General features: G+C 40.8%; 1 protein-coding gene across 8 annotated transcripts in view; it reads left to right on the top strand.

Moving 5' to 3' along the window:
* The window catches only part of NFATC3 (nuclear factor of activated T cells 3), a 148,238-nt gene that overhangs the window by 69,465 nt on the left and 51,594 nt on the right, over window positions 1–27,179 (top strand). For all 8 annotated transcript variants that reach the window (XM_065567595.1, XM_042852298.2, XM_024104092.3 and 5 more), the window contains 2 exons: window positions 25,603–25,802; window positions 26,908–27,080. In XM_065567595.1, the coding sequence (XP_065423667.1) occupies window positions 25,603–25,802; window positions 26,908–27,080 (373 nt within the window). The remainder of the gene's footprint in view (window positions 1–25,602; window positions 25,803–26,907; window positions 27,081–27,179) is intronic.

The raw sequence follows: 27,179 nt of genomic DNA, 5'->3' as shown, positions 1-27,179 counted from the left end.
CAAAATGTCTGCATAGGAGTCGCTTCACGCAACCACCTCCAACATTGATACTGCAGATGCATCTTTACTGGGCTCGGGAGTTCCCCTAAACAATCACATGGTTCAAGGCAAATGTTCCCCCATAGAATCAACACTACATATCAACCTATTGGAGCTCAGAGTGGTCTGGAACGCTTGTGCTCATTTCCTACCATTGATCAATGGCAAACATATAAAAGTCACGACAGACCACATAACATGTATGTTCTACATAAACCATCAGGGAAGAGCAAGTTCACCATCCCTTTGTGCAGAAGCAATGAAACTGTGGAATTGGTGCCTTTGGCACAGCATCATTATATCAGAAGTTTACTGTCGGGTGCCGAATACCACAGTGAACACCCTCAGCAGAACATTTTCACAGGAACACGAATGGGAAATGGACCATGTTCTCTACAGTGTGATTTTTGACATTGGGGAGTCCCAAAAATAGACTTATTTGCCATGGCCAAAACCTGGAAACGTTCCTAAAACTGCTCAAGAGCAGGGATGGGGTATCACTTGCTAGAAGATGCCTTCCTCTTGCAGTGGAACACATGTCTCCTTTATGCCTTTCCTCCAGTTCTCTCATATTGAAGGTCCTGCTAAAGATAAGAAAGGAAAGAACAAAAGTTATTCTCCTAGTTCCTGTGTGGTTAATACAAACATGGTGGTTCTTCAAGTGCTTACTCATGTCCATTCCATGCTAAGTGTGCGCGCGCCTCGTGCACAGTTGCTGGAGATGTTTTCCCTCTAGTGGGATCCATAGGACTGTTCCTAGCACCCCCTGGAGATCTGCGTGCACCCTCTCAGTTCCTTCTTACCAACTGTGACGATTGCTTGGAATGATCTTGCTCTTGCAAGGCTTTCCCAGTGGTTTAGATTCTGTAGTGTAATCTATGTAGTTTTTGTAGTTTAGCCTTTTAGTTACCAGTTAGTGTTCGTATATATAGTGGTCCTAGTCATCGAGGAACATTGTGTCAGGGACAAGGCATACCCCAGTCCCCAGGCTTCAAACCGTGTACCTCCTGCGGCAAGCCTGTGCCAGTGAGTGACCTGCTTTGGAGCTATTTAAAGTGCCTCAGGGAAGCTCACATTCAGGAGAAGTGCAAGATCAGCAGGGGCTTTAGACGGCGCACTCAGAAAGACAGGGCTACCGGGGTTAGAAAGGTTCAAGGGGTGGTGTGATCCATCACACCACTGACTGTCGCAGCACATCCCAAAAGAAAGCCCTCCATGTCCCCGCTGCAGTAGTCACTAACCAGTACTGCCTGGGGCGGAAGCAAGTATGGCTCTGCCATGGTCTCCAAGGGAAGAGTCTTCTTCAGAGTTTGAGGGGAATCCTTTGCCCCACCAAAAAAAGTACTGGTACCTGATTTACACACCAGACTTAAATACCAACCCCGCAGCTGGTGCTTAGCCACTAGGCCATTGGCCGACACAGTGGCAATACTGGAACCTGTGGGGTTTTCCACCGGTACCGGAACCCACTTCCTCAGCCGTCATACTCAGTGGTGTCTGAGACGAGCCACAGTTTCATCCTGACCGGCACTGGACCCCGACTCTGATACCAACCCCAGCACCGAGGTCACTGAAGTGGTCCCAATGGATGTGGAGGAGGAAGGAGCAGCCCCTCCTACAGTGCTAGCCTCTTCTTCATTGTCCCCTGTCAAGGCGGTTGCTTCCACCAGATGACTTCTGGGCCCATCAAGAGCTCCTGAAATGGATCAGCGCAAACTTGGGACTGAAAGTCAGGGATCTAAAGGAGTCCACATACAGCCTGATACCCTGGCTGAAGTGGCTCCCTCCAGAGTGACCCTGCCACTCAGTGAGTTGGTGTTTGGACCAGTCAGGGCACTATGGCAGACCCCTTCATCTTGCCCCCTACCTCAAAAATGTAGAGAAGGAACTGAAAGTGATTTACCTGCGCAGCACTCACTAGCCTCAAGGCAGTGCAAGAGACAGGGAGAAGAGCGTGTGTGCAGGCCAAACAGACATTGCTACCTAAAATCTCCGATCTCGGGTGCAGGGATGTGGATATATCTACAATGGAGCACCCATGGGAACGCACACCTTAAAGAACCACAATTACTGCACGAGGTGATAACCCTTTCTTTGCCTGTGTAGCACTACACTGGAAGGTAATATGCTCACTTGATCTGTGGAGCTGGCACATGCACTGTCTGGTCAACACTTGGAGCTTGCATGCTGAGTGAAACTGGAATCTTGGGAGATTTTTAGCTGCTAAAAACCTAAAGTCTCTGAGCATGTGTGAATTGCGGTCCTCCTGCCCTGCCCCATCTCCCGTCAGTGCCACCTATAATATATGCATTAATGTAGATCATGTCTATAGATTCACACCCTTGGAATCTTAACTCAAGGGCATGTATATAATTCTAGCTTTGATTATTGCAAAATGAAAATTGAGAATAAAAGTGGAGGGGGGGATGCTTTACTTTTCTTCGCTTTTCATAAATTGAGGAATCACTTCCCTCGATCTGCTGGCAATGCTCCTATTAATTCAGCCCAATATGCCATTAACCTTGGAAACAAGGGCACACTGCTGACTCATATTCAGCTTCTCATCCACTGTAATCCCCAGGTCCTTTCCTACAGAACTGCTGCTTAGCCAGTCAGTCCCCAGCCTGTAGTGGTGCATGGGATTCTTTTGTCCTAAGTGCAGGACTCTGCACTTGTCCTTGTTGAACCTCATCAGATTTTTTTTGTCCCAATCCTCCAATTTGTCTAGGTCACTCTGGACCCTATCCCTACCTTCTACCGTATCTACCTCTCCCCCCAGCTTAATGTCATCTGCGAACTTGATGAGGGTGCAATCCATCCCATCGTCCAGATCATTAATAAAGATGTTCAACAAAACGGGCCCCAGAACCAACCCGTGGGGCACTCCGATTGGTACTGGCTGCCAACTAGATATTGAGCCGTTGATCACTACACGTTGAGCCCGACAATCTAGCCATCTTATAGTCCACCTTATAGTCCATTCATCCAAACCATACTTTGTTAACTTGTTGGCAAGAATACTGTGGGAGACCATATCAAAAGCTTTGCTAAAGTCAAGATATACCACTTCCACTGCTTTCCTCATATCCACAGAGCCAGTTATCTCATCATAGATGGCAATCAGGTTGGTCAGGCATGACTTGCCCTTGGTGAATCCATGTTGACTGTTCCTGATCACCTTCCTCTCCTCCAAGTGCTTCAAAATGGTTTCCTTGCGGACCTGCTCCATGATTTTTCCAGGGATTGAGGTGAGGCTGACCGGTCTATAGTTCCCTGGATTCTCCTTCTTCCCTTCTTAAAAGATGGGCACTATATTTGCCTTTTTCCAATTGTCAGGGACTTCCCCTGATCGCCATGAGTTTTCAAAGATAATGGCCAATGGCTCTGCAATCACATCAGCCAATTTCCTCAGCACCTTCGGATGCATTAGATCTGGACCCATGGACTTGTGCATGTCCAGCTTTTCTAAATAGTCCTTAACCTATTCTTTCACCACTGAGAGCTGCTCACCTCCTCCCCATACTGTGTTGCCCATGACAGCAATGTGGGAGCTGACCTTGTCTGTAGTATCAGAGGGATAGCCATGTTAGTCTGTAGCCACAAAAACAACGAGGAGTCTGGTGGCACCTTAAAGATTAACAGATTTATTTGGGCATTCACCTTGTCTGTGAAGACTGAGGCAAAAAAAGCATTGAGTACTTCAGCTTTTTCCCTATCATCTGTCACTAGGTTGCCTCCCGCATTCATTAAGGGTCCCACAGTTTCCCTGACCTTTTTTCTTGTTGCTTAAAAACCCTTCTTGTTATCCTTCACATCCCTTGCTAGCTGCAACTCCATTTGTGTTTTGGCCTTCCTGATTACACCCCTGCATGCTCGAGCAATATTTTTATACTCCTCTCTAGTCATCTGTCCAAGTTTCCACTTCTTGTAAGCTTCCTTTTTGTGTTTAAGGTCGCCGAAGAGTTCACTGTAAAGCCAAGCTGGTTGCCTGCCATATTTACTATTCTTTCGGCACATCGGGATGGTTTGGTCCTGCACCCACAATAAGGTTTCTTTAAAATACAGCTAGCTTTCCTGGACTCCTTTCCCCTTCATATTAGCCTCCCGGGGATCCTGCCCATCAGCTCCCTAAGGGAGTCAGTCTGCTTTTCTGAAGTCCAGGGTCTGTATTTTGCTACTCTCCTTTCTTCTTTGCGTGAGGATCCTGAACCTCTCATGGTCTCAACCATCTTATCATTGTCACTGAAACCATCTTTGTTCTTAACAGCTATGTAACCTACTTGAATATTATTCCTGTTTTGAGTTATCTAAATCAGAGCAGTAAATGACTTTCTTACGCAGAGTCATTGTTAAAATTGGAATTAGAATTTATGCATTCCTGTTTCCCAGTTTCAAGCTCAGATCACTTGATTATGCCTCCCTAAATTAAAATTAATACAAAGGCAAATCAATATTGTTTCACAAGTTGATCTCACAACTATTATATTGTAGTTACAGATGGATTTGATGGGGGAGATCAACTTGTGACACAAAACATTGATTTTCATTGGTATTTACTTTTTATATAGTGCTGGGAAAAATTGTGTATTAACGATCAAACTCAATGAATGGTGAACACAGAGCTGTAGGAAGGTTTAAAATATTTGATTTCGCATGGGAAGTGTGGTCTGCCCAGCTCTCCCTCACCCCAGTGTACTACATACATATTATTTGTAATATACATTACTTTTTGCACACATTCTAAATAGTCTCATCAACATTTTTGTTGTTTGTAGCCTTATTTAGCTCTTTACCACCCAAGTCTGTGTGAATGCTTGATCAATGTGATGCACAAGGTGTTAAGTGTTCCTGACAAACTACTCTAATTGTCTTTACATTTTGTTGGTTAATGTGCAGTTGCTTTTAGATCATACTTTGCAGCACTCAGCAGGGCATTTGTTTTTAAGATTTTCTGTGAATACGATGGAAAACGTATGGTTCTGCATTACGTGTGTAATTTATACATTATTTTTAACAAGATTTTAAGATAGTGGTACACAGCTTCAATTTACACATAGGTTGTTAGTCATACTGTACTCCACCTGTCACTAGGAAACTAAGCCTCTGACAGATTTGGCATCATCTGTCATGAGCATGTTTAATCAGCTTATTGTTTCCAATGTGTGGGGAAGCTAAATGAATTGAAGTCTCACTTTGCTGGGTCACTAAATGTCCTTTTATGCTTTAAAAGGACATGAATAAATTTTATTTTTATTTAGGAGTTTCTGCAGTGAAATTCTCTTGTTTTTAGCCATTCTGATGGCAAGATTTTATTATTATTATTTATTATTATTATCTGCTCCAAACAAAGTATCAGCCTTTTAAATCTCAGCTTGATATGGGTATGTTCCAGTTAAACTGTGTAAATCAAAAGAATTTGTCTTAAAGCCTCTCTTTTTTACGAATTTGAAAGACTACGTTTTGAGTTCTTTTAATAAAGAAGGAATAAATAACTTACCATAATTCCTGTTTATGGCTTGGTTGCAATATTAAAATAACCACCTAAACTATGCATCTGAAGAAGTGAGGTTCTTACCCACAAAAGCTTATGCTCCCAATACTTCTGTTAGTCTTAAAGGTGCCACAGGACCCTCTGTTGCTTTTCACCTAAACTATGGTTACCCCACTTACACCACATTTAGTAAACGTAGGTTCCTATACGTTTCAGTGGACTAGTGTTTTGAAATAAAATCTGATGAATTGTCATAACTTCACGCGTGTGTTCCTCAAGATCTGCCTACTGTTCTAAAATCTGAATAAAATGGTAGAAATTGTGGCGATCATATTGGCCCGTTAACCTGAGGATATATGCCCACTATCTGTTACACTGGCTCTCTCAGTAGAAATTTAGAAACTTATTGGATCCTTGGTTGCTCTCAGGTGATTTGGCTTTTTCCCATCTGTATTTGGGTAGAATCTTTTCTTTCTGATGTGAACCTAAGCACAATCATTCATGCCTTTGTCATTTCCAGAATAAATTTACTGCAGCATGTGGTTTCACCAAAAAAACCTCTTTAAAGCTCATTTGGTGAAACACTTGCACTTAATTTTGCAGGGAGCATGTTGCATCTGTACTCTTAAAACTATACCTCACTATCGGTCTATATGGAGTTTTTTGTTTGGTTTTGGGGATTGATTGGGGAAGGGTGTGTGAGCGAGAGAGAGAGAGAAGTTTTCTGGTCTGAACACAAAACTGCACCGGTTTAACAAAGGTTTGATTTTTATATATATTTAGTTAAATCTGTGCAACTTTGCATGGATATGCTTTTAGGTTGGCTTAAACCTAGCTTATATTGGTTTAGCGTGTGCCAGAATGTATCCAAATTCTGTTTTCAGTGTGCTGCAGATTTTTGCATGAAAAATGTGTTATAAACTGTCAAGAGAAAGCTGGAGATATTGATAGCTGGAGAGGAGGCAGTTGTCACTCTCATCATGTAGGAAGATGGTGTGAAAGTTGGTTTTGTTTTTCATATGCAGCAGACATTACTAGAAGCTTTTGGTCAGGGGAAGAATCCCCTCTCTATTTTTGTGAGGTGGGGGATTGTATTTCTCATTAGTCCCTCTCCAGTAGCCTTCCCAACAGCACCTGGCCCCTCCACATCAAGTACTTCTAGATAACGATGATATCCTGATGTTCTGGCTAAAAGGGTCAACAGTAAAATAGTTAATATTGATATTTAAATTATTAGCATTAGGCTTTAGCACTGATACTTGATAAAGATGATTGGGGTTTCTGAAACTTTTTTCACTTGAGATTTTTTTTAGCGAAAAACATGGAAATTTGTCATATTGGTGTAGACCAATATCTTGTCTACGACGCTGCTCATTACCAGCTGGTTCGCAGGAAAAAACTTGGAGTAAGCAGCTGCAGCATAACCTGTCCTCAGGAAAAGCCTTCTTTTAGGCTTCGTAGGTTGGGTGCAAGCAAACAGTGTGTTTTTAATATGGCTAAATGTAAGTGTATACATCTAAGAACAAAGAATGTAGGCTGTACTTACAGGATGAGGGACTCATCTTGGGAAGATAGTGACTGAGAAAAAAAATTGGGGGCTCCTGGTGTATTATCAGCTGAACATAAGCTCCCAGTGCAATGCTCTGGCCAAAAGGGCTCGTGTGATCCTTGGATGTATAAACGGGAGTTTTGAGCGGGAATAAAGAGATTATTTTAATTTATATATTTGGCAATGGTGCAATTGCTGATGGAATACAACATCCAGTTCCAGTATCAACAATTCAGGAAGAATGTTGATAAATTGGAGAGGGTTCAGAGAAGAGCCATGAGAATGATTAAAGAATTAGAAAACCTGCCTTAGATTGAGTTTTGTGAGTCTATCATTATATTTAGCGTAACAAAGAGAAGTTAGACTATAATCAAGTCACCCCTAAGTAGCTACATGGGGAACAAATATTTGATAATAATCCCTCAGTTTAGCAGAATAAGATATATAACAGGATCCAGTGGCTGGGAGTTGAAGCTACACAAATTGAGATTAGAAAGAGGCGTAAATTTTTAACGGTGAGGGTAATTAACCATTGGAACAATTTATCAAGGTTCGTGGTGGATTCTCTCACTGGCAAATTTTAAATTAAGATTGGATGCTTTTCTAAAAGATATGCTGTAGGAATTATTTGGGTGAAGTTTTGTGGCCTATGTTACACAGGTAGTCGGACGAGATGATCACAATGGTCCCTGCTGGCCTTGGAATCTATGAATTTATGAACTCCCAATAGTTAATGGTTAACTTATGGCCCAAAGTTTGTCGAGGGTTTGTCCCTTCCAAAGCCTTGATCTTTTATTATTTTTACTATTTCTTGCTTTGAATATTCATTACCCATATAAATGTTTAATCTTTTTTTGAATCATGTTAAGATCTCAAATTAAGTGATGTACTATAGTAATGAGAGCCACAGGTTAATTGTGTTGTGTGAAAAAGTACTTTTAATTTTTTTGTTCCTTTTGCTCTCATTGAGAGAGTGAACAGAATTTCTTGTTTTACCTGCTCTTGTTTGTTACTTAGTATGCATTCGTCTTCTTTCATTTAACGTGCCATTGTTTTCTAATGGTGCAGACTTTATTTATGGAGATATCCCATCTCCTAGAACTGGAAGGGACCCTGAAAGGTCATAGAGTCCAGCCCCCTACCTTCACTAGCAGGGCCAACTACTGATTTTGCCTCAGATCCCTAAGTTGCCCCCTCAAGCATTGAACTCACAAGCCTGGGTTTAGCAGGCCAATGCTCAAACCATTGAGCTATTCCTTCCACCAAATTGAATGGGAGACTTCTTCCTCCCATTCAGTTTCTTCTCTGTCAGGGTATTGTAGGGTTGTAGATTCTGCATTTTCAAACCTTCCAATAGGAAGAACCCCTCTGACTAACTGTCTTTTTCCACTCTCTAGCTCCTAGGAAATGGCCAGCCAGTAATAACTATTATGTTTACTGAAAGAACAGTTACTTACCTCACAATAACTGTGATTCTTAGAGATATGTTGTCTGTCTGGATCCCACTTCTAGTGCACATGACCCTGTAAATGTGAGATCAGATTCTTTTGGCCAGAAGTGTCCATGGGGGCTGTACCTGCAGCTTAGATGTCCTTGCAGGCTCTTTCTCTCTTTCCCTCTTCCCCCCCCCCCCCCCACACCCTTCCCAGTTCTCCAAGGCCGTAAAGGGGACAGCAGGCCGAATTGTTCCTCATTTCCTTTCTGAATATACAATCAATAGGGTGTATGGCTTCCTAGTATCAGGGAAGAAGTGAGGCAGGGAATCCACTTGGACAGCGCATTACAAAGGATTAAAGTTACTGTAGGTGCCCTGAAAATGTTTGAAATATAGGGGTGCTTCTTAGCGAAGTTGCCAAAGATGCCTGAGCTTTAATCTGCAAGGGGGGGATCTAGCTGTCTCATAGCATGTTCCAAATAGATATCCATTCTTTAGGCAGTCTTTGGGTGGATATTTCTTGAATTATAACCATCTGCAAATGCTACAGGTAGCTTGGGGGCACTCTTGAAAGACCTTGTTCTGTCAAGGTAATATGAAAGAGCTATGCACAGTCAAGGATCTTCAGTTTAACTTCCACTCGCTTTGAGTGGGTCTTGGGGAAGAAAACTGGTAGGTGAATCAGATTTAAGTGAAAATTGGTAAACTTTGGCAAGAACTTGGGGTAAGGATTAAGAGTCACTTTGTCTTTATGAAACACACTATATAAGATGGACCAGCCATGAAGGCCTGACTTTTTCCCTGCTCTTTGAGCTGATGTTATAGCAACTAAAGAGGCAGTCTTTAGATGAATGGTATAATGAATAGGTTGCTAGGATCCCAAAAAGTGGTCCAATTAAACCATGTAATTAATTATGTTGAGGTCCAAAGAAGGGGGTTCCCTGATGGTAGAAACATTTGAATTAGGCCCTTTAGGAATCTAGCAACTGTGGGGTTGGAAAATATACCTGAATAGGAGAAGGATATGTAGACATTGCTGCTAATGCACTTTTAAGGAGCTGATGGATAGCCCTGAATACTTTCTGGACTACCTGCTCTCCCTAATAGCAAGAATTGGGGCTTCCAAAGGATGCAGGCAATGTTATGTAATCTAGATGGAGAAACACTTCCATTTTGCTGCATAGGTCAACCTGTTTGTTTTTGTGTGTATTGGGGTTTTTTTGTTTGTTTGTTTTCTTCCATGTACAAAAGTGTTCTGGATTTCCTTGGAATAGCTTCTATTGATGGAATTTAATCAGTTGTCATCCAGGCTATCAGATGTAAAGGCGCTGTGTCTGGGTATAACATCTGACCCTGAATTTTGCATGAGTTTTTTCAGGACCTTTGGTATGAATGGAATCAGCAGGATAGGCATATATGATATCCAGTGTGCACAGGAGGCATCCAACAGGGAGCATGCCTGGGGTCAATCAGGACAAATTCACTCTTTTCCACTCAACCAATAGAATTCATAGGAGTAGTTCTTGATTCAAGGTCAGCAAAAACTTATCTGCCACGGGACAGATTTTGTAGTGCACCTCATCCCAAATCTACACATTCAAGCAAGGACTTTGGTGAAAGAAGGCCTGCTTCATATTATGCCATAAGGCTTCCTGGACTTCCAGAACATCATGTGCCAAGCTTCACCTTCAGCCTCTTCAGTGGTGGTTAAAATCAAATGTATCGAGCAGAAAGACTCACAAAAAGCTCAAGGCATCTGGTTTGCTTCACCGTCCACTACCAAGACTATTGTAATGGGTGCCTGAAACGGGGCTGGGAGGCACACCTAGAACAACTTTAGACACAAGGTCTATGGTTCTCCATAGACACTCCTCTGCGCAAATGCAGTAGAACTTAGAACTATATGTTTAGCATTCAGAGCGTTCCTGCTTCTCTTAAAGGGACCATCATTCAAGTGCTGCCAGATGACACTACAGCATTATACTATGTCAGCTGACAAAGGCGGAGCAAGATCTTCCCCTCCCTGTCAGGAAGTTATTCATCTGCGGGATTGATGCAACATCAGCATAATCTCTTAGCTCTGCTCTCACCAGGTGCTCAGAACAATTTATCAAATCAGCTCAGCTGAAAGTTCTTTTCCAGCCACAAATGGACTTTCAAAGACTGTCTTCAATCAGGTTTTTCTAAAAGGAGGTATTCTTGTAATAGATTTCTGTGCACCAGTTTGCACAAGTGACACATTTTGTTCCAGAGAAGACGCGTGCTTATCCTCCTCTTCAGATGCATTCCTGATGCAGTGGAATAGAAATGTGTATGCTTCCCATCAGTGTCATTACTTTTCTAATGACTCTAGCAATTGAGACTAGACCAAGCCCTCTCTGTTCAGTACAGATAGCATCAGAGTGGTGATTCAGAACTGATATAACGGCACATTCTTTTTTCAGATCTTCTGGGCACTATTTCACAAAATCAGTCTGATCTCGCACCTGGACCCACCATCTCTCTATCAGACATCATGGGTGCCAGCTGGCTAAGGGCCATAGACAGAATTTAAAGAAATACAAGATATTTTGATATAGAGCAGACAGGCTAACGCAGAGAGCGAAATGGAAATGTTTTTCACTTTGGGTCACTCAGCGTCACTTTAACCCTTAGAGATCATTATTCTTGTTGTTCTCGGCTATTGTCCTTGAAGCATCAGCACTTTCATATCAACCAGGTTTGTTTAGCTGCAATATCTGCCAATTCAATATCAATTGGATTTTTTTCACCTAGTTGGTTGACTTACCAAAGGGTCAGATTTACATGTTTCCACCAGAAAAGGAAACTTCCTCTTTTTGAGTTCTAAATGTAATACCCTGCTGAAACTCATTTGAACTGGTAGCATCATGTTCCTTGTGTCCCATCTCTATCAAGACAGTGTTTTTGATGGCTATTATCTGTGCTTAAAGGGTGAGCAAGATTCAGGTATTGACAGATCCCCCTTCATTTATATTTCACAAAAATGATCTCTCTCAAACCTCGCCTGTAGTAGTTGGACTTTCACCTGAATCAAAATATATACCTTCTCCTAGTGTTCTTTCCTAAATCTCATTTGAATCCAGGGAAGCAAAACTCTCTACATTTGATGTCTTGAATGCTTTCCTACTATCTCCGTAGAAGAAGACCTTTTCAAAAGTCCCTTTCAGGGCAGCCACTTGGAGCTCGATTATTCCCTAGTCACAGCTACTAGGTCTGATGCTTGCGGTTTTTATAAGTAGGACTCCTGGCACACACCCTCTCAGGAAGATAACTGCTTGCCAATCACTTACAGTGGGATCCATGTGGACAAATACTTAAACAAGAAAAAGCGGTTACCTACTTATCATATCTGTGGTTCTTTGAGAAGTTTTGTCCATGTGGATCCCATGACCTGCCCTCCTTCCTCATTACACAGAATCCTTTGGACTCACTGGTGAAGGAACTTGGAGGAAGTTGGGCCTGCTCTGCCCCTTTATGCTGGTGGAAGGGGCAGCGCAAAGGAATGCAGGGCACAACTGACCAGAAGAATTTTATCTTGTGTGTATGGGGCGTTTGCACACCTAGAATGGAATGCATATGGACAAAATACCTTGAATGGGCAGAGTTAAGGTACAGTACATAACAATTTTTGTAAAAACAAGTGATTTAAATCACCTTAATTTTAAATAGCTTAGTCCTGATTGGAGTTGCATTGATGTTCCCACCTTTTATCCCTAATATCCTGGTACCAGGACAGCTATAACAGCATTGCATACAAGATGTTATGAAAGTCTAGGAAACCTCCATTGAAATATTAGATATATTTACTATGAACTGCTTAAAATTTTTCAGCCCAGCTGGGTAACTTACATAATAACACCCCAGCAATCACTCCTCCCCCCCCCCCATTCCATAAACTGGAAAATTTGTAGCATTGGTCATCTTATAGGGACACTGGCATCATGGAATCGTAAAGCTTGCGTTGATTTGGTCTTAGTTCAATTCAGTTACCACACATTTCTTCCCCTGACAAGTTTGATATTACAGGACTGTAATACTCTTACTTTTAGGGAGGTCTGGTTGCATGCAAAAGCTTTTCTTTCTAATCAGCCTACTTTTGCGATCTAGTAATGCCATGAGCAGTTAATCTGGTAAAACGAAAGTGTCAATGGAATCTTTGTCTTCAGTTAGAAAGTCTAGGAAAGAAGGTGTGTAAAAGGCAGAAGTGATTCTTAACATGAATTTGTTAAGAGTACTTTGAGAAGTTTGCCTGCATGTGGCAGTGTTTCTCATTGAACTCTCAAAAAGTAATAAGACTTCAGCTTGCAAAAACCGCTTAATTATTTTTACTACTTGAATAACGGGGGTTTGGGGTTTGACTTTTTAGTTTTTTTTAATTGTCTGATTTATCCAACTGGTGGCTATTAATGCTAGGTTAGTAAGCATAAGTCACACTTTAAAAATGAGAACTGATTTTACAAGCCTTAGCATAAGTAACTTTGAATTCCAGCAGTGCAGTATGCCTTTGTCTATTAGCTTAAATGTTTGTTCTCCTGGGCACATTCAGTTCCAACATAAATGTAATATTATTTTGGCTTTAATAAACTGCTACTGACAGATTCTCTAGTAGAAACCAGATTTCTGTAGTGTTAGAAAACCAGAACATACCAAATTATATTACTATTAACCTGTTATGAAGCACTGGTTTTCTATACAAGTAGAATTTATTGTAGGACACTCATCTCAAATTTTGTGGTAGACCTTGTAAGGAAATTTGACTTAAATAATTAAAGAAATGAAACATTTACCTGCCTTATCCATCAGATTCAGTTCAAAGGAATTAATGTAAAGCAAAGATGAAACACAAATATTCATTTAGTTTTAATTACATTTGTAAAATAAGACTTCTGGGTATTTGTTGCAAAATATATATATACACCAGCAAGCTTATTTTTTTAAAAGCTTTTCCCATAGAGCCTGAACATCAATCGTTACTCTGAAACCTTTGATCGAAGAGAAGACTAGCAGCCGTGTTAGTCTGTATCCGCAAAAAGAACAGGAGTACTTGTGGCACCTTAGAGACTAACAAATTTGTTAGTCTCTAAGGTGCCACAAGTACTCCTGTTCTTTCTTCGATCAAACTAATTTATACAGCCCTGAGTATTGTAGGATTCCTCATGTTAAAATAAATTTCTCAGTCTATATTAAAATTGTAGCTTGCAGAATGTAAAATGTGACTTTCTTATCTTTGTACTTTCTTCTTTATAGATGGAATTCGTGTGTATTCTAGTACGGCACAAGTTTTCAGGGAAGACTTGAAAAGATTTGCAATGTCTTAATATTGATGTTAGTAATAAACTGGTGAAAATTGTGAATCACAATTTTAGCATAGTCTCCATGCATACAGAAATTATCTACATATAATTCAGTAGTACAGCTCGAACTGTTTGGAGTGAAGCTGTTCTAGCTTATCCTGTAGTGACCTTCCGTCTTTAGCCTTCCAGCTTTAGTTTAACTTACGCATGCACTGACCTTTGCTATGGAAACGATACAGAAACACAAAAACAACTTGGCTGAGTTTCCTCCACAAAGCAGTGGGTGGTGTGTCACACTATACTGTTACCAGAGGAGGGTTTTTAGAGGTCAGTAGTGACAGTGTGCAGTAACTTGTTCATTATTTACAACATGCTGCTCATTACCCTGGGGAAGGGGGTATATGGAAATTTATTATAACAAGCTTATTTCTCTAGTATGAATATATATGCGTAGATAGATAGATATGACTAGAACAGATGCTGACAAATGTCTTTTTTAATAACACCATGTGTAATATTACACTTCAGTCTCCCCTTCACTCAACCATCAGTTGTAACAGACACGTGGTTGAGTCTTGGGCAAGCTCATTGGTATTAATGTCAGTAGTTTAATATAACTGAGGCGTCATCATGGTGACTGTACTGCACTTACTGGTATGTTGTATGAAGCTTTGTCTACTGAATCTGTCAGTATTAAATTTAACAATGTGTCATTATTTGTGTTTTTTTTCTCTCCTGATGGCTTTTTTAGAGAAGGGTAAATAAAATAAATTCATTCATATTTAGTTACAAGTTTTTGGCTGTTAAGCAACATTACTGTACAGAGGTTTATTTCCTTTAGTTTTCAAAAGTTTGTCAGAACCCATTGTGACAGAACAGGAGATTATTGCTCAGCTATTTGTGAAATTTTTAAGGGAGTAAAATTTATGATTTTTTATTTTTTTACTAGAATGAAGAACATATTTTTTTCCTTCAGAAGTTGTGGTAGTGAAATTTTAGTGCTGAATTGACAACTATAAATAGTGAAGTCCTTTATGTTCACAGAGCAGGTGTCACAGGGATAGTGACAGTGCATGTTCTGAATAGTGCCTCACCTTTGAGCTGATGGGTACGACAGTCCCCTTCCTAGGAGTTAAAAAGTGTAGTTAATATTAATGATCAAAGAATCCTTGGTCTGGAGTGCATGTGGAAGGAGTCCAGCCTTCTTCCTTACGATACAGAAAGTGTTGCATTTGTAGCGAGGCAAGGGCTTTTACCTACAGTATTTCACACACTGCATTACAGAGTATTTTTCTACTGTTAGCAAACAGTTGAACACAACTGCAGTTAATGAAATGGAGTGCTCCAGACTCCAGGCAAACTGACTACATATCCCAGGATTGTTTTCTGTTCTCTGCAGATAGTATGGGATCATGGGATGGACTGTCTTCAACTATTTGTTTGTACTGTGGCCAACACAACAGTGCCTCTAAACACTACAGTAATATAAGTAAACTGTATCATATCATACTGCATATACACAAAGGAAGATACTGCCACAGCTACAACCATTGAAGGCAGCTTCAACTTTGTCACTGCCTGACGTTTCAGTGCCCCACTTTGCAACCTTAACTTGCTTTAAAACAAACTATGTCAAAATTTGAATACAAATCAGTAACCTCATTGTAACCATATTTCTGAATTTTCTTGATTTCTGGGGGGGGAGATAATCACAGGGTTGTTATAACTGTTTTTGTATCCTAACATGTTTAGATGCCTTAAAAAGAAATCCAAACAACCGTAACTCTGCCCTATAATACCATGCAATAACCATATGTTTATGATTAAGGCATTTTATTCTTTGTGGATCCAAATTAGCTTTTCATGGTGTTACTGCAGGACAGATTTAAAGTTGTTTGGGTGCCTTAAATTTGCATTTCTATACTTTCTTCTTCGAGTAGTATCCCTATGGGTGCTCCATTGTAGCTGCTCTACACCCCCTCCACCTTTGATTGGAGATTTCTCATAGCAGCGTCCATTTGACCCGTGCATGCATGTTAGTTAATCTCATGCCCTGTGCCATTGTTACTTAGTACTGCACAGCTGAACCACCCTTAGTTCCTTCTAAACTGCCTCGGCCTGAGATGAAGTTCTGGCAGTTGTCCTGTTGAGATTTTCTCAGCTTTATCCTCATTTCTTTTTAATAGTTAGTTATATTACTATCAGTTTCATTAGTTAGTGATAGTATAGCTGCCTCTGTGAAATTTTTTTGCAGTTCACCAAATGAAGGAAGGAAACGCCCCAGGTAAAGATGAACTGACAATCAAAATAAGAGCTGGAGGCCAAGACCTTTGGGAAACCCTTGCTCAGAGGTTTAGCCATTACTTGGAAATGCAGAAGATACCATCTAGCTGGAAGGAGTCCAACACCATCCTGCTGTACCAGAAGGGAGATCATGAAGATCTAAAGACCTATTGTACAAAATGCCTGTTCTCACAGGTCTACAAGCTGTTCACCAAAATAATAACAAACCGACTCTGAGTCTGGACAAGCAGCAGGCAAGAGAGCAGGCAGGCTTTCAAAGGAATTTCAGCACAATGGACCATATTTTCACTATCAACAAGCTATTGGAACACTCTCAAGGGACTACAAATGCTCTTTATGTATTGCCTTCGTCAACTATGAAAAAGCATTTGGCAGCGTAGAGATCAATGCAGTGTTGAAAGCTCTTGCAGAGCAGGGGATTGACACAAACTATGAAAGGAAGCAAATTGACTGCACTAGAGATAAAACTTTTTATTTGATTACCCCCTCCTTCACATCCCAGTTAAGAAAGGTGTGAAACAAGGAGCCTGCCTTGAAATGGTAATGAGGCTGATGAATTGGAAGGGTGGAATCAGTCAACATAGAGCAGTTAAACCATCTCAGATTCACAGATGATATTGTGTTGATCACCGAAAATATTATCAAACTACAGAAAATGCTGTGAGAACTCAACACAAAAAGTAGCTAAGTCGAACTGAAAATTAACCCCTCCAAAACGAAATTTAAGCAGTTTGATATCTTGCCAAAAGCCCAAATAACAATTAAGGAAGAAAAAATAGAAGTTGAGCAATACGTCTATTTGGGCCAAGAAATTAACATGCACCACGATCAGGAAGGTGAGCTCTCACAAAGAAAGAAAGCAGGTTGGTGCACATTCAGTTCTATCAAGGATGTCTTCCAAGGAAAAACCAACAAGGTAACACGCGCCAGCCTCTTCAACTCAGCGGCACTGCCAGCACTGTTGTACAGCAGCGAAATATGGGCGCTGATGAAGACAGAGGAGCAGCAACTGTCCGTCACGGAGAGGGCAATGGAAAGAAGAATTCTAGGAATTTCAGTCCACAACCGAGTCCACAATGAAGTGATCAGACAGTGGAGTGAAGAATGATGTTGTTGCGATGGTCCGGGCACATAGCGAGGATCGCTAACAATCGATGGACCGCAGCTGTCGCTAAGTTGTACCCCTGGGAACTCAAATGACCACTCGGCTGACCTCCAAAGAGATGGAAAGATTTTATCATGAAAAGACATGGCCACACATGGAGAAGGAAGGCCAGGTTATGAGAAGAATGGAAGACACATGATCGGTGCAATCTATACGAGGGCTGAAGGACAGATCAATCAAGGTGATTTGCCTGTCTGTTACGTTGGTTACTGATCTAGGAAGAATTCAACCTCCAGAGTCTATCGATCCAAAGGAAAGCTCCTTTCACCTAGTGCAGATTTCAGAATGTGAACTTGTTCTAGCCTGGGATTGCTGATATTTTACCCTTCCTTTGTATGGGCTTTAATAAGGACCTAGAGCCTTGATTACTTAAGCTAAATGTACTTTATTTCCAGACTCTGAAGTTTTTCTTCTCGTTCATCTGTACTCAAATTCCTCAACGCAGTTTCCATGATTTATAGTGGTTTTATAAAGGCATTGTGCAAACTGTATCCAAGTTACCACATTCATTTCCAGACTTTGAAGATGGTTCTTGTTAAGGATGTAAATATCAGTTTAAAAAGTTAACTGGTTAAATGATTAAAACTATATCGTTTAACCATTAACCAAGGTCAGTCTGGCACCGGGCAGCAGGCTGGATTCCCGCTGGGGCTGCGGGGCTGGGGCTGCTCCAGCCCGCCTGGCCTGCTGCGGTCGAGGCTGGGGTCCCGGACTAGTAGTAACAGGAACAAGTGGGCCTTCAGACCCAAAGGATGCCAGATGGTTTGTATGTTTCAAACTGGTAATGGATACAGGTTACATCTTATATCCTTTTCCAGTTTGCTTCCAACAGCGAGGTTAGTGACAATCTCTAATTCATCCATTACTGGTTCCTCCTCAGAGGACACTACCTTTGCTTTCAAGAAGCTTCAGGATTGACCTTTTTTTATATTTTGGGATGGGATCTGGCTTGTCCTAGGATTCTAAAATGCAGAAGTCCCACCTTCAAATCAAGGGTGACTCTTAGCCTGATATTGAAAAGAGCTCATTCATCTTTGCTTGGTGCTTCAGGTCTCAGCTATCCAAGTCTGTTTTGGGTTGTTGTCTTTCCCTTTGGACATTCTCTCCCCCCCCCCTCCCCCCCACTTCATTGGGATCCTGTGCTACCACATGGCCCTTTTCTTTATGGGACTTATGAACCATGGCTTATTTTGGAATAATTTAGTAGTACTCAACCATTTAGGCACTGATTCCATAAGTCTTTTTAAGCTACTGGCCTTCTACAGTAGTTAACATTCATTTCTGTTTTAATATATTTGTGCAACTTTGCATTCTGTATAAACATTAGGAATTATACTGTTAGCTGAATCTGTTACAACGTGACTAAAAAAAATTCATACTCCCAACTTTAGTTATTTACATGTGGTGTTTCTATATTTCAGTGCCCCATTGTTCTTATACCTCCTACTTCCTAAGTGTGTATTTAGGATTGTTACTGTTTGTGAGGAAATTCAAAATTTATTTCCCTAAAGAAGAAAATGTAATGAGGCAGTCAGCAAATAACAGCGATTGCTGCTATCGCTGAGGTGTTACTGGGAACTCGTGCTCAAACAAGTTGTGTGTGAAGTCAATGGCTTTCTCAGTGTAAAATCTTCTTGACTTGTTTTTTTTCCATTTGATAGCCAAAGATCATGAGTCTTCAGGTGATGCAGGACACACGCACAAACTTCAGTCAAACTCTTGTATGGCATATTAGATTTTTTTCTTAACCTGGGGCTCTTTGTGAGGGCTCTTGATTTTCTCCCCACCCCCATTGATTTAAAAACCTGTTTCTGGTACTGAAAATTGTGGGGGGGAGACCTTGTGAGAATTTTTTTCAGAGTAGCAGCCGTGTTAGTCTGTATCCGCAAAAAGAACAGGAGTACTTGTGGCACCTTAGAGACTAACAAATTTATTAGAGCATAAGCTTTCGTGGACTACAGCCCACTTCTTCCACAAAAGCTTATGCTCTAATAAATTTGTTAGTCTCTAAGGTGCCACAAGAACTCCTGGTCTTGTGAGAATGTAAACTGAGTATAAACCCAGTGCAGTGATGCCGCCTTGACTCTTCAGACATCCTGAAGCAGTAGTTGTAAGAAGTGCAAACCACCCTTTTCTTTTCAGTAAAGGCCCTGTACTGCAGCTCGATAGAATTGATCCAGTATGCCAGAATTCAGCTTTTCTTCTTTGAAGAGTATCCCTATGGGTGCTCCACTTTAGGTGTCTTGACACCCGCTCATCATAGCCATCTTGCGCCACTCCGAGCGTTTATATAGCGGTCTGCAGCCAACCATCCTCCTGTTCCTTCTCTACCGCCTTTGGCTTGAGTTAGAGCGATCAGCAGCACCCTCTCTTACCTCAGATAAGATTAATAGTAGATAGTTCATAGTTGTTCTTGATAGCATTAGCTTAGTTGTATTAGCTTCACTATCCCCTTGCCCTAATATAATTTTTTATTTCTTCATTCAAAAAAAAATATTTTCCCTTTTACTTTCCCCATCCACTTTGACAGGTACACAGCTATAGTCTCAAACAGGATTTATCCCTATTTTTTTCTCTAAGATACCAGGTTTCTCAGGAATGCCTGCCTGGCTCACCTGGCTTTAAATGCTGCCTGTCTTGCAGACTCTCCGTACGGGTCTCTGATGGCCACACATAATGTGTCCGAGACGCACATTACTCAAAAATGCCCACCCTGCAGAAAGTTGGCAGCCAGGGCAAGGAAAGCCAGAGATCTCCAGCTGAAGTTCCTCATGATGGAGAAATCCCTCAGGCGAGTCTCTGATCTTGCATCCAGGACACCCCCTCACCAATGGTCACCAGTGGCAGCCTCTGACAGGGGTTCTGCTCCAACAACGGCTGGCAAGGAGCCTGTTCCAACAAAGGCTACCAAAAAGCAGTCCCCACACCAAGAAGTGCCTAAAAGAAACCATCTCCAACTGAAAAATCTGCCCCAGTACTGACGGTACCAAGATTTGCTGGACCGCGAGGCACCGGAAACATCCAATACCAAGAGTTCCTGAAGAGCTAAAGACCCTATGCAGCCAAGCTCAAAGGGAGGTTCACACAGTAAAGTGAAACCTTATAGCTTGGCACCCATGGAGCTGCTGAAAACCTCTGCACTAAGCAGTACAATGGTGCCACCTGCTGTACCTATGCCGCACAGCTCTAAATCCTCAGCCCCGGTGGGTGACGATCCATCACGGATCTACGCAAACTCAACAAATTTGTAAGAACACAACATTTCAAAATGGTGACTCTAAGCACAATAATTCTGGCCCTAGAGAAGGGAGATTGGCTCTCGGCCCTCGACCTCCAAGATGAATATTTTCATATTACTATACACTGGCCACACAGAAGATTCCAGAGATTCACCCTAGGGAAACAGCATTCCAAAACAGAGTACTACCTTTCAGCCTGTCCACTGCTCCGAGGATCTTCTACAAAGTTCTTGCTGTCATTGCAGCTTACCTCCGCAGACACGGAGTAATGATATTTCCATACTTTGACAACTGCCTCATAAGGGCACCAACACTGCAAGAAGCAATAAATGCCATCCAGAGCATGGTAACTCTTTTCACAAACCGAGGGTTGCAGATAAATGTGCAGAAGTCCACAGTGGTTCCTATACAAAAGTTGGAATTAATAGGAGCCCGTCTCAACTGTCTAACAGCAATAGCAACACTACCCCAACAACTTCCTTACCCTAGTCAATCCAATTTCAACGGTGATTGATAGCCCACAGACAACCAATAGAATGTGTTTACATCTCTTGGGGCATATGTCAGCAACAAAGTTTATCAAACATGCCAGACTCCACCTGAGATGCTTGCAGGCCTGGCTTCGAACAGTATATGTGCTGCACAGACACTCTCTCAACAGACACCTCGCAATGCCACACAGAGTAAAAGACTCTCTAACATGGTGGACACAACCGAAGAACGTCTGTCCAGGAGGAGTCCCTTTCCAACAAAACTCCAACCATGACAATCCCGACGGGCACTTCCCTCATAGGGCTGGCGGCACACCTACTCAACAATACAGTCCAAGGCCGCTGGTTCCCAGCAGAGTCCAACCTGTATATAAACTTACTGGAGCTAAGGGTAGTCCGAAATGCATGCAACCACTTTCTCCCTCTAAATAAGAACAATGCCATCAAGATCCTCACTGACAATATAGCATGCATGTTTTACATAAACCACCCGGGGGTAGAATGATCATACTCCCTATGTACAGAGGTGATACGACTTTGGAATTGGTGCATCACCAACAACAGAGATCTACATCCTATCTTCCAGGATGTCAGAATACAAGAGCAGATGTCCTGAGCAGGGGCTTCTCACAAACCCATGAATGGCCGATGGATCCCGGAATTCTCAAGCCCATATTCTAACTATGGGGGTTTCCTACTATAGATCTATTTGCAACAGCTCAGAAGACCAAGTGCCCACAATATTGCTCCAGGGTGGGATTGAGACACCACACCCTAGGCAACGCTCACCTCATAAAATGGGAGGCACCACTGATGTATGCAATTCCTCTGACCCCACTCCTAAGCAGAGTAATTCGCAAGATCAAACAGGACAAATCCACGGTCATTCTTATAGTACTTATGTGGCCAGACAAACATGGTTCCCATACCTGCTTCAGACTGCAGTGAAACCACCTCGAACCCTTCCCTTAGTACCTCACTAAGTACCTGGAGTACCTTCTATCTCAAGATGTGGGCACATCCGTCATCCCAACCTCGCAGTACTCCACCTCAAGGCCTGGTTACTCCATGGCTGACTGCGGACAAGGAGGCCTGTTCTGAGGAAGTAAGATACATTACTGAACAGTCGGAGACCAAGTACAAGAAAGACATATATCCATAAGTGGAAACAATTCTGCACCTGGTGCCATGATAAACAGCTCTTACCACAATAGTCTCCCCTACCGAGGATCCTGGGCTATATACTAGGACTTTAAAAATTGGGGCTATCCACAAGCTCCATCAGAGTACACTTGGCTGCTATTACCTCCTTCCCCAACAAGGTGGATGGGGGTCACTGTATATGTTCACCCAACCATTAAACACTTCCATAAAGGCATTGAAAACACTTATCCCACAATAAAAAGCCCCACACTCATGTGGGACCTCAACCTTGTTCTACGCAGACTCATCAAAAAGCTGTTTGAACCCCTTGCAACCTGCTCTTTTTTGCACTTATCCATAAAGATGGCTTTCCTCAATGTCATCACATCTGCCAAACAAGTGGGAGAATTAGGTGCCCTAATGGAACACCCACCTTATACAACATTTTTTTAAAGATAAAGTAACCCTACGACCGCATCCCAAGTTCCTCCCCACATGCGGACGAGAGGGAGGCAGGCCTCACTCCACACATTGGATGTTCACAGAACAAAAACTTTTAGAAAATCAGAGACTGTTTGTTTCCACAACAGAGTATTCGGGGGTCAAACCATCTCAAAACAGAGACTATCCAAATAGATATCAGGATGTATCCATTTGTGCTACAAAAACAACAATCTACATCCTCCAGTGGAAGTTTGCACACACTCCACCAGAGCACAGGCAATATCCTTGGCCTTTCTCAACAGTGTCACTATCACTGATATTTGCAGAGTAGACATCAGTCCATACATTTACTAAACACTATTCTCTAGAGCAACAATCTGCATCAGGTGTTCAATTTGGGCTCACAGTGTTATCCACTGTCATTAACGCAACTCTGAAGCCCCTCCCCTCCACTGATGGACACTGCTCAATAGTCACCTAAAGTGGAGCACCCACAGGGACACTCCTCAAAGAAGAGAAGGTTATCCACCTTGTGCAGTAACTGAGGTTCTTTGAGAGATGGTTGTCACTGTGGATGCTCCACTACTTTTCCTCCTCACCTCTACTTCGGAGTTTCATGTAGATTCTCTGGGTAGAGAAGGAACAGGGGGACAGTTGGCTCCGCCCCGCTACGTAACCTTTTGAATGGCCTGAAACTGCTATGGCACGTGCGCAGTCCAACTGCGGACTGCTACCACAAATCTCCAATTACAAGCATAGGGTGTCAAGACACCTGAAGTAGAGGACCCACATGGACAACCATCTCAAAGAACCTCAGTTACTGCACAAGGTGAGTAACCTTCTCTTTCCTCCCATGGAATTTGCCATTTTCCTGTAGCCAGTTACACAGCACTTTTTGTCTCCCTGCCAGACCTGCCTGCAATTGTCTCTTGGGCTGTTTTCCCCACAAAGGGAAATTAAATTTACAATACATGCTTCCAGAACTCTTCCACACAGCCAGGTAGCAACCAACCTTCCTTTCTTCCCTCTTCTGTGCATGAAGCCTAACTTTTCCCTACGGCGGACTCCTATCAAAACACACGCCAGAATGCTTGACAGCTACTATACTACTTTAAAGGAGTAGTGATTGCTGGCAGAGGATTATCAGACATACATACTCCCATTACAAGGAAGCACTGAGCCATTTGGAAACCAAGAAATAAACCTATTGAATTTTTCATACAAAAGCTTATGGGTTTTCAAAATCAGTCTTATTAAATGTCAATTCTGTAAACATGGAAGTCCTCCAGGCACCATATTTTGTGTCAGTATGAATAACGGCCTCATAATTGTGAAACCGATTAGTACTCTGAGACACAAGATGTAATATGACCACAGTTCAATTTGGGAACTGTAAATCTAATGGAATTTGTATATAGGTGCTGTTTCTGCTATATTGCTAAATGGAGGGGAGGTTCTAGCTAAATGAGAGGAGGATTTTTTGTTGGATGCGGGAATGTTGTAGAAAAAAGCCGAGAACTACTGCCATAAGGATTAAAATTTTGTTTGAGGTAGTGCAATGCTATAATTTCTCCAGATTTTTTGGTCGCTTTCTTAATTTAAACTTTGTTTAGGTTTAGAGTCCAGGTCTTTTTTTTTTTTTTTTTTTTTTTTTTTTAAATATGGCTAACTCTTTGAATTCAGGTTCCTAATTTTTTCAGGCACTACAACAAAAGAATGGGGTTGATGCTTGTGGTTACATTTCCAAAGAACACAAGTTTTGCTTATTACTGATGAAAGTAGTAAATTTAACCTTTGGAGAAAACACTTTTGTTTTTTTTCCTAAATGTGGCAACTATATGCAACAAAAATTGGTTTTAACTTCTAAATTATTAGCTGTCATTGCAATTGCAAATAGAAAGAAAGTTATACAGGAAGAATTTACTACTTTAAATTGTATGTCTGTGCTTGAAAACGTACAATTGTCAACTTCCCTTCACAGTTAAATCTTTTATGCATATGTTTACTAATACATGTTGCAGAATTAGATAAGTTAATGAAAATAAACTTCTTTATAATATTGAATCAATTTTTTAAAAATGAAATGCTAAGAACAGTGTGTCTTTGGTATAGAAGTTACGTAGGGAAAATGATAAAATTCTGGCTTGTTGGAATAGCTTCAATTATTTGAAATATCTAACTTTGAAACCATTTAGTTTTAAGCTTCCAACTGTTTAATTGTGCATTTTCTGCTATGGAAATAATAGGATAATTTTGACAATACTAATTCATAATCATGAAAAATTTTATTTGCTTTTAAAATTCAAAAGTTGTAGCAACTCATTAATAAACTATTAAACTGAGGAAACTCCAAAATCATAATTTTGCTTCTTAAAAAAAATTAAGAAAATTCAAAATGAATTAAGGAGGTTTAACTCCTCCCATTCATTCTAAGGTTTTGTCTACATGGGGACACTCAGGAAAATTAATCCAGATTAACTAAAGGTGTGAATTTAAAGTGGATTAGTTACACACAGGTGTTTAATGTGGTTTATGCACTTATTCAGAATTGCAGAGGCCTTAATTGACTTCGTTTATTTCATTTTGGAAATGAATTAAGGCTAATTTAATTCTGAATAAAAATGTCCACGCGGGGGTTTAGTGCGATTTAACTAATCCACTTTTAATTCACACTTTGGTTAATTTGGATTAATTTTCTAGAGTGTGTCAGTGTAGACAGGCCCTAACAAACTTCTTTGTAATATTTGTTCTTCTAATCTGTCTTGAGGGACAAGCAATTTACACATGGTTTGCTGCTTGTAGAATTGTTTGTCATGCCACATCAGAGGCTGAAAAAGTTTCAAGGTCTGTGAATAAACATTAATAGCATAATATTTTTCCTTTTATAATTGTGTTTATATATACAAATAAAAATGTAATTTGACTCAAATACAAACACCATAAAATCCAGTTAAAGTTTTAGAATTCTATTTTTTTTTTTTTATCAGCTCATAGGCTACAGTGAGAAGCCAGTAAACCTACAGATGTTCATTGGAACAGCAGATGATCGCTACTTACGACCTCATGCTTTCTACCAGGTGCACCGAATCACTGGGAAAACAGTTGCTACTGCTAGCCAAGAGATAATAATTGCCAGCACAAAAGTACTGGAAATTCCACTTCTTCCTGAAAATAATATGTCTGCCAGGTGTGTAGCAGCATTTCTCCCAAACTAGCAAGTTAATCATTTTGTGTATTCCTTTCAAAACAATACAAGGTTGAAAATGGTGTATTTATTTTTTTAAGGTAACTTGACATAGCCTTAATTGCTTTGATTTTTAATTGTGTACTATATGTAGTGTCTGGGGTTTTTTTCTGCCAACAAGCTTTTTAAAAAAAATGCTTTTTGCTACCTGTAGTTGGATTATTATCCTAACTTCAGACCTCTGTGCAAAATCTGAAATGGAATGATTATGTATTATTTTAATGAACAAAGGGGGAACCTGTCATCCCATCTAAAATGCTACACCATACTACTTAGAAGCCAAGTGAGCACCATAAATTGTTATTTCTTACATGAATCAAGTTCAGCATATATGCTGATTTGGCTAAACGTGTATAATTTTCAGTATGAGTAAGAATACTTTTTTTTTTTTTAATGTGGGGTTTTTAGAAGAAAAATGTGGACTACCATATAATGCAGCCACAGAGTTTGCTTAGTTATGGTTTTAATGTGTATAACTTTATTTGAAAATTTCCATAAAATGCCTTCTCTAGTCTTCCGTAGTTGTTGTCCCATAACAGTGCTATGCAGTCTCTGTCGCCCTATTATTTAGTTGACTACATAACCGTTGTCCCAAATAAACAATAATTGCTATTTTGGAATTTCAGAAAGAGTTTTGTTAGGCCAGTTGGTTGCAGGTTTGGCCATTTTATGACACTGTTTCCCATGCAGAATTGTACATGGTTACACTTCTGAGTGACATGTTTCAAAACTGTCATCAGGAAGGCACTAATGTAATACAAATAATTGATCTTTTACTTTTAAAAAGCCAAAATGACAGGGGATATAAGTTCCCAAAATATAACTTTACAGCTGAAATCCATAGTTTCCTTTTTTGCCCTAATTTAAAGCATCTTAGTAGCATCTATCCAAGTTAGTAGCACTGAGCAAAATTAAGAGTTATTTTTAGTTCTAGTTTAACCAAGACGGTTAAACTGAGACCTTTAGGATACGTTTTTGATCCATTAGTAATACTTGACTTCTTTTCCTCCATTTGTCTTCTAACCCTTCTCCTCCCTTTATCCTTCAGTATTGATTGTGCAGGTATTTTGAAACTCCGCAATTCAGATATAGAGCTCCGTAAAGGAGAGACAGATATTGGAAGAAAGAATACCAGAGTGCGACTTGTGTTCCGTGTTCATATCCCACAGCCTAGTGGAAAAGTGTTGTCTCTACAGATCGCTTCCATACCTGTTGAATGCTGTAAGTTTTGTAACAATTAGTCTCTTACACACATTTAAAATCTCTTAATTACAGTTGCAATAGCTTTCTTTTCCATGTGTCAATAGAATTTTAGGCAGA

The sequence above is a fragment of the Chrysemys picta genome, chromosome 14, assembly GCF_011386835.1.
Source record: "Chrysemys picta bellii isolate R12L10 chromosome 14, ASM1138683v2, whole genome shotgun sequence".
NCBI lineage: Eukaryota > Metazoa > Chordata > Testudines > Emydidae > Chrysemys > Chrysemys picta.
Note: the sequence above shows the minus strand (reverse complement) of the source record. Positions and strands in the feature narration are given on the sequence as shown.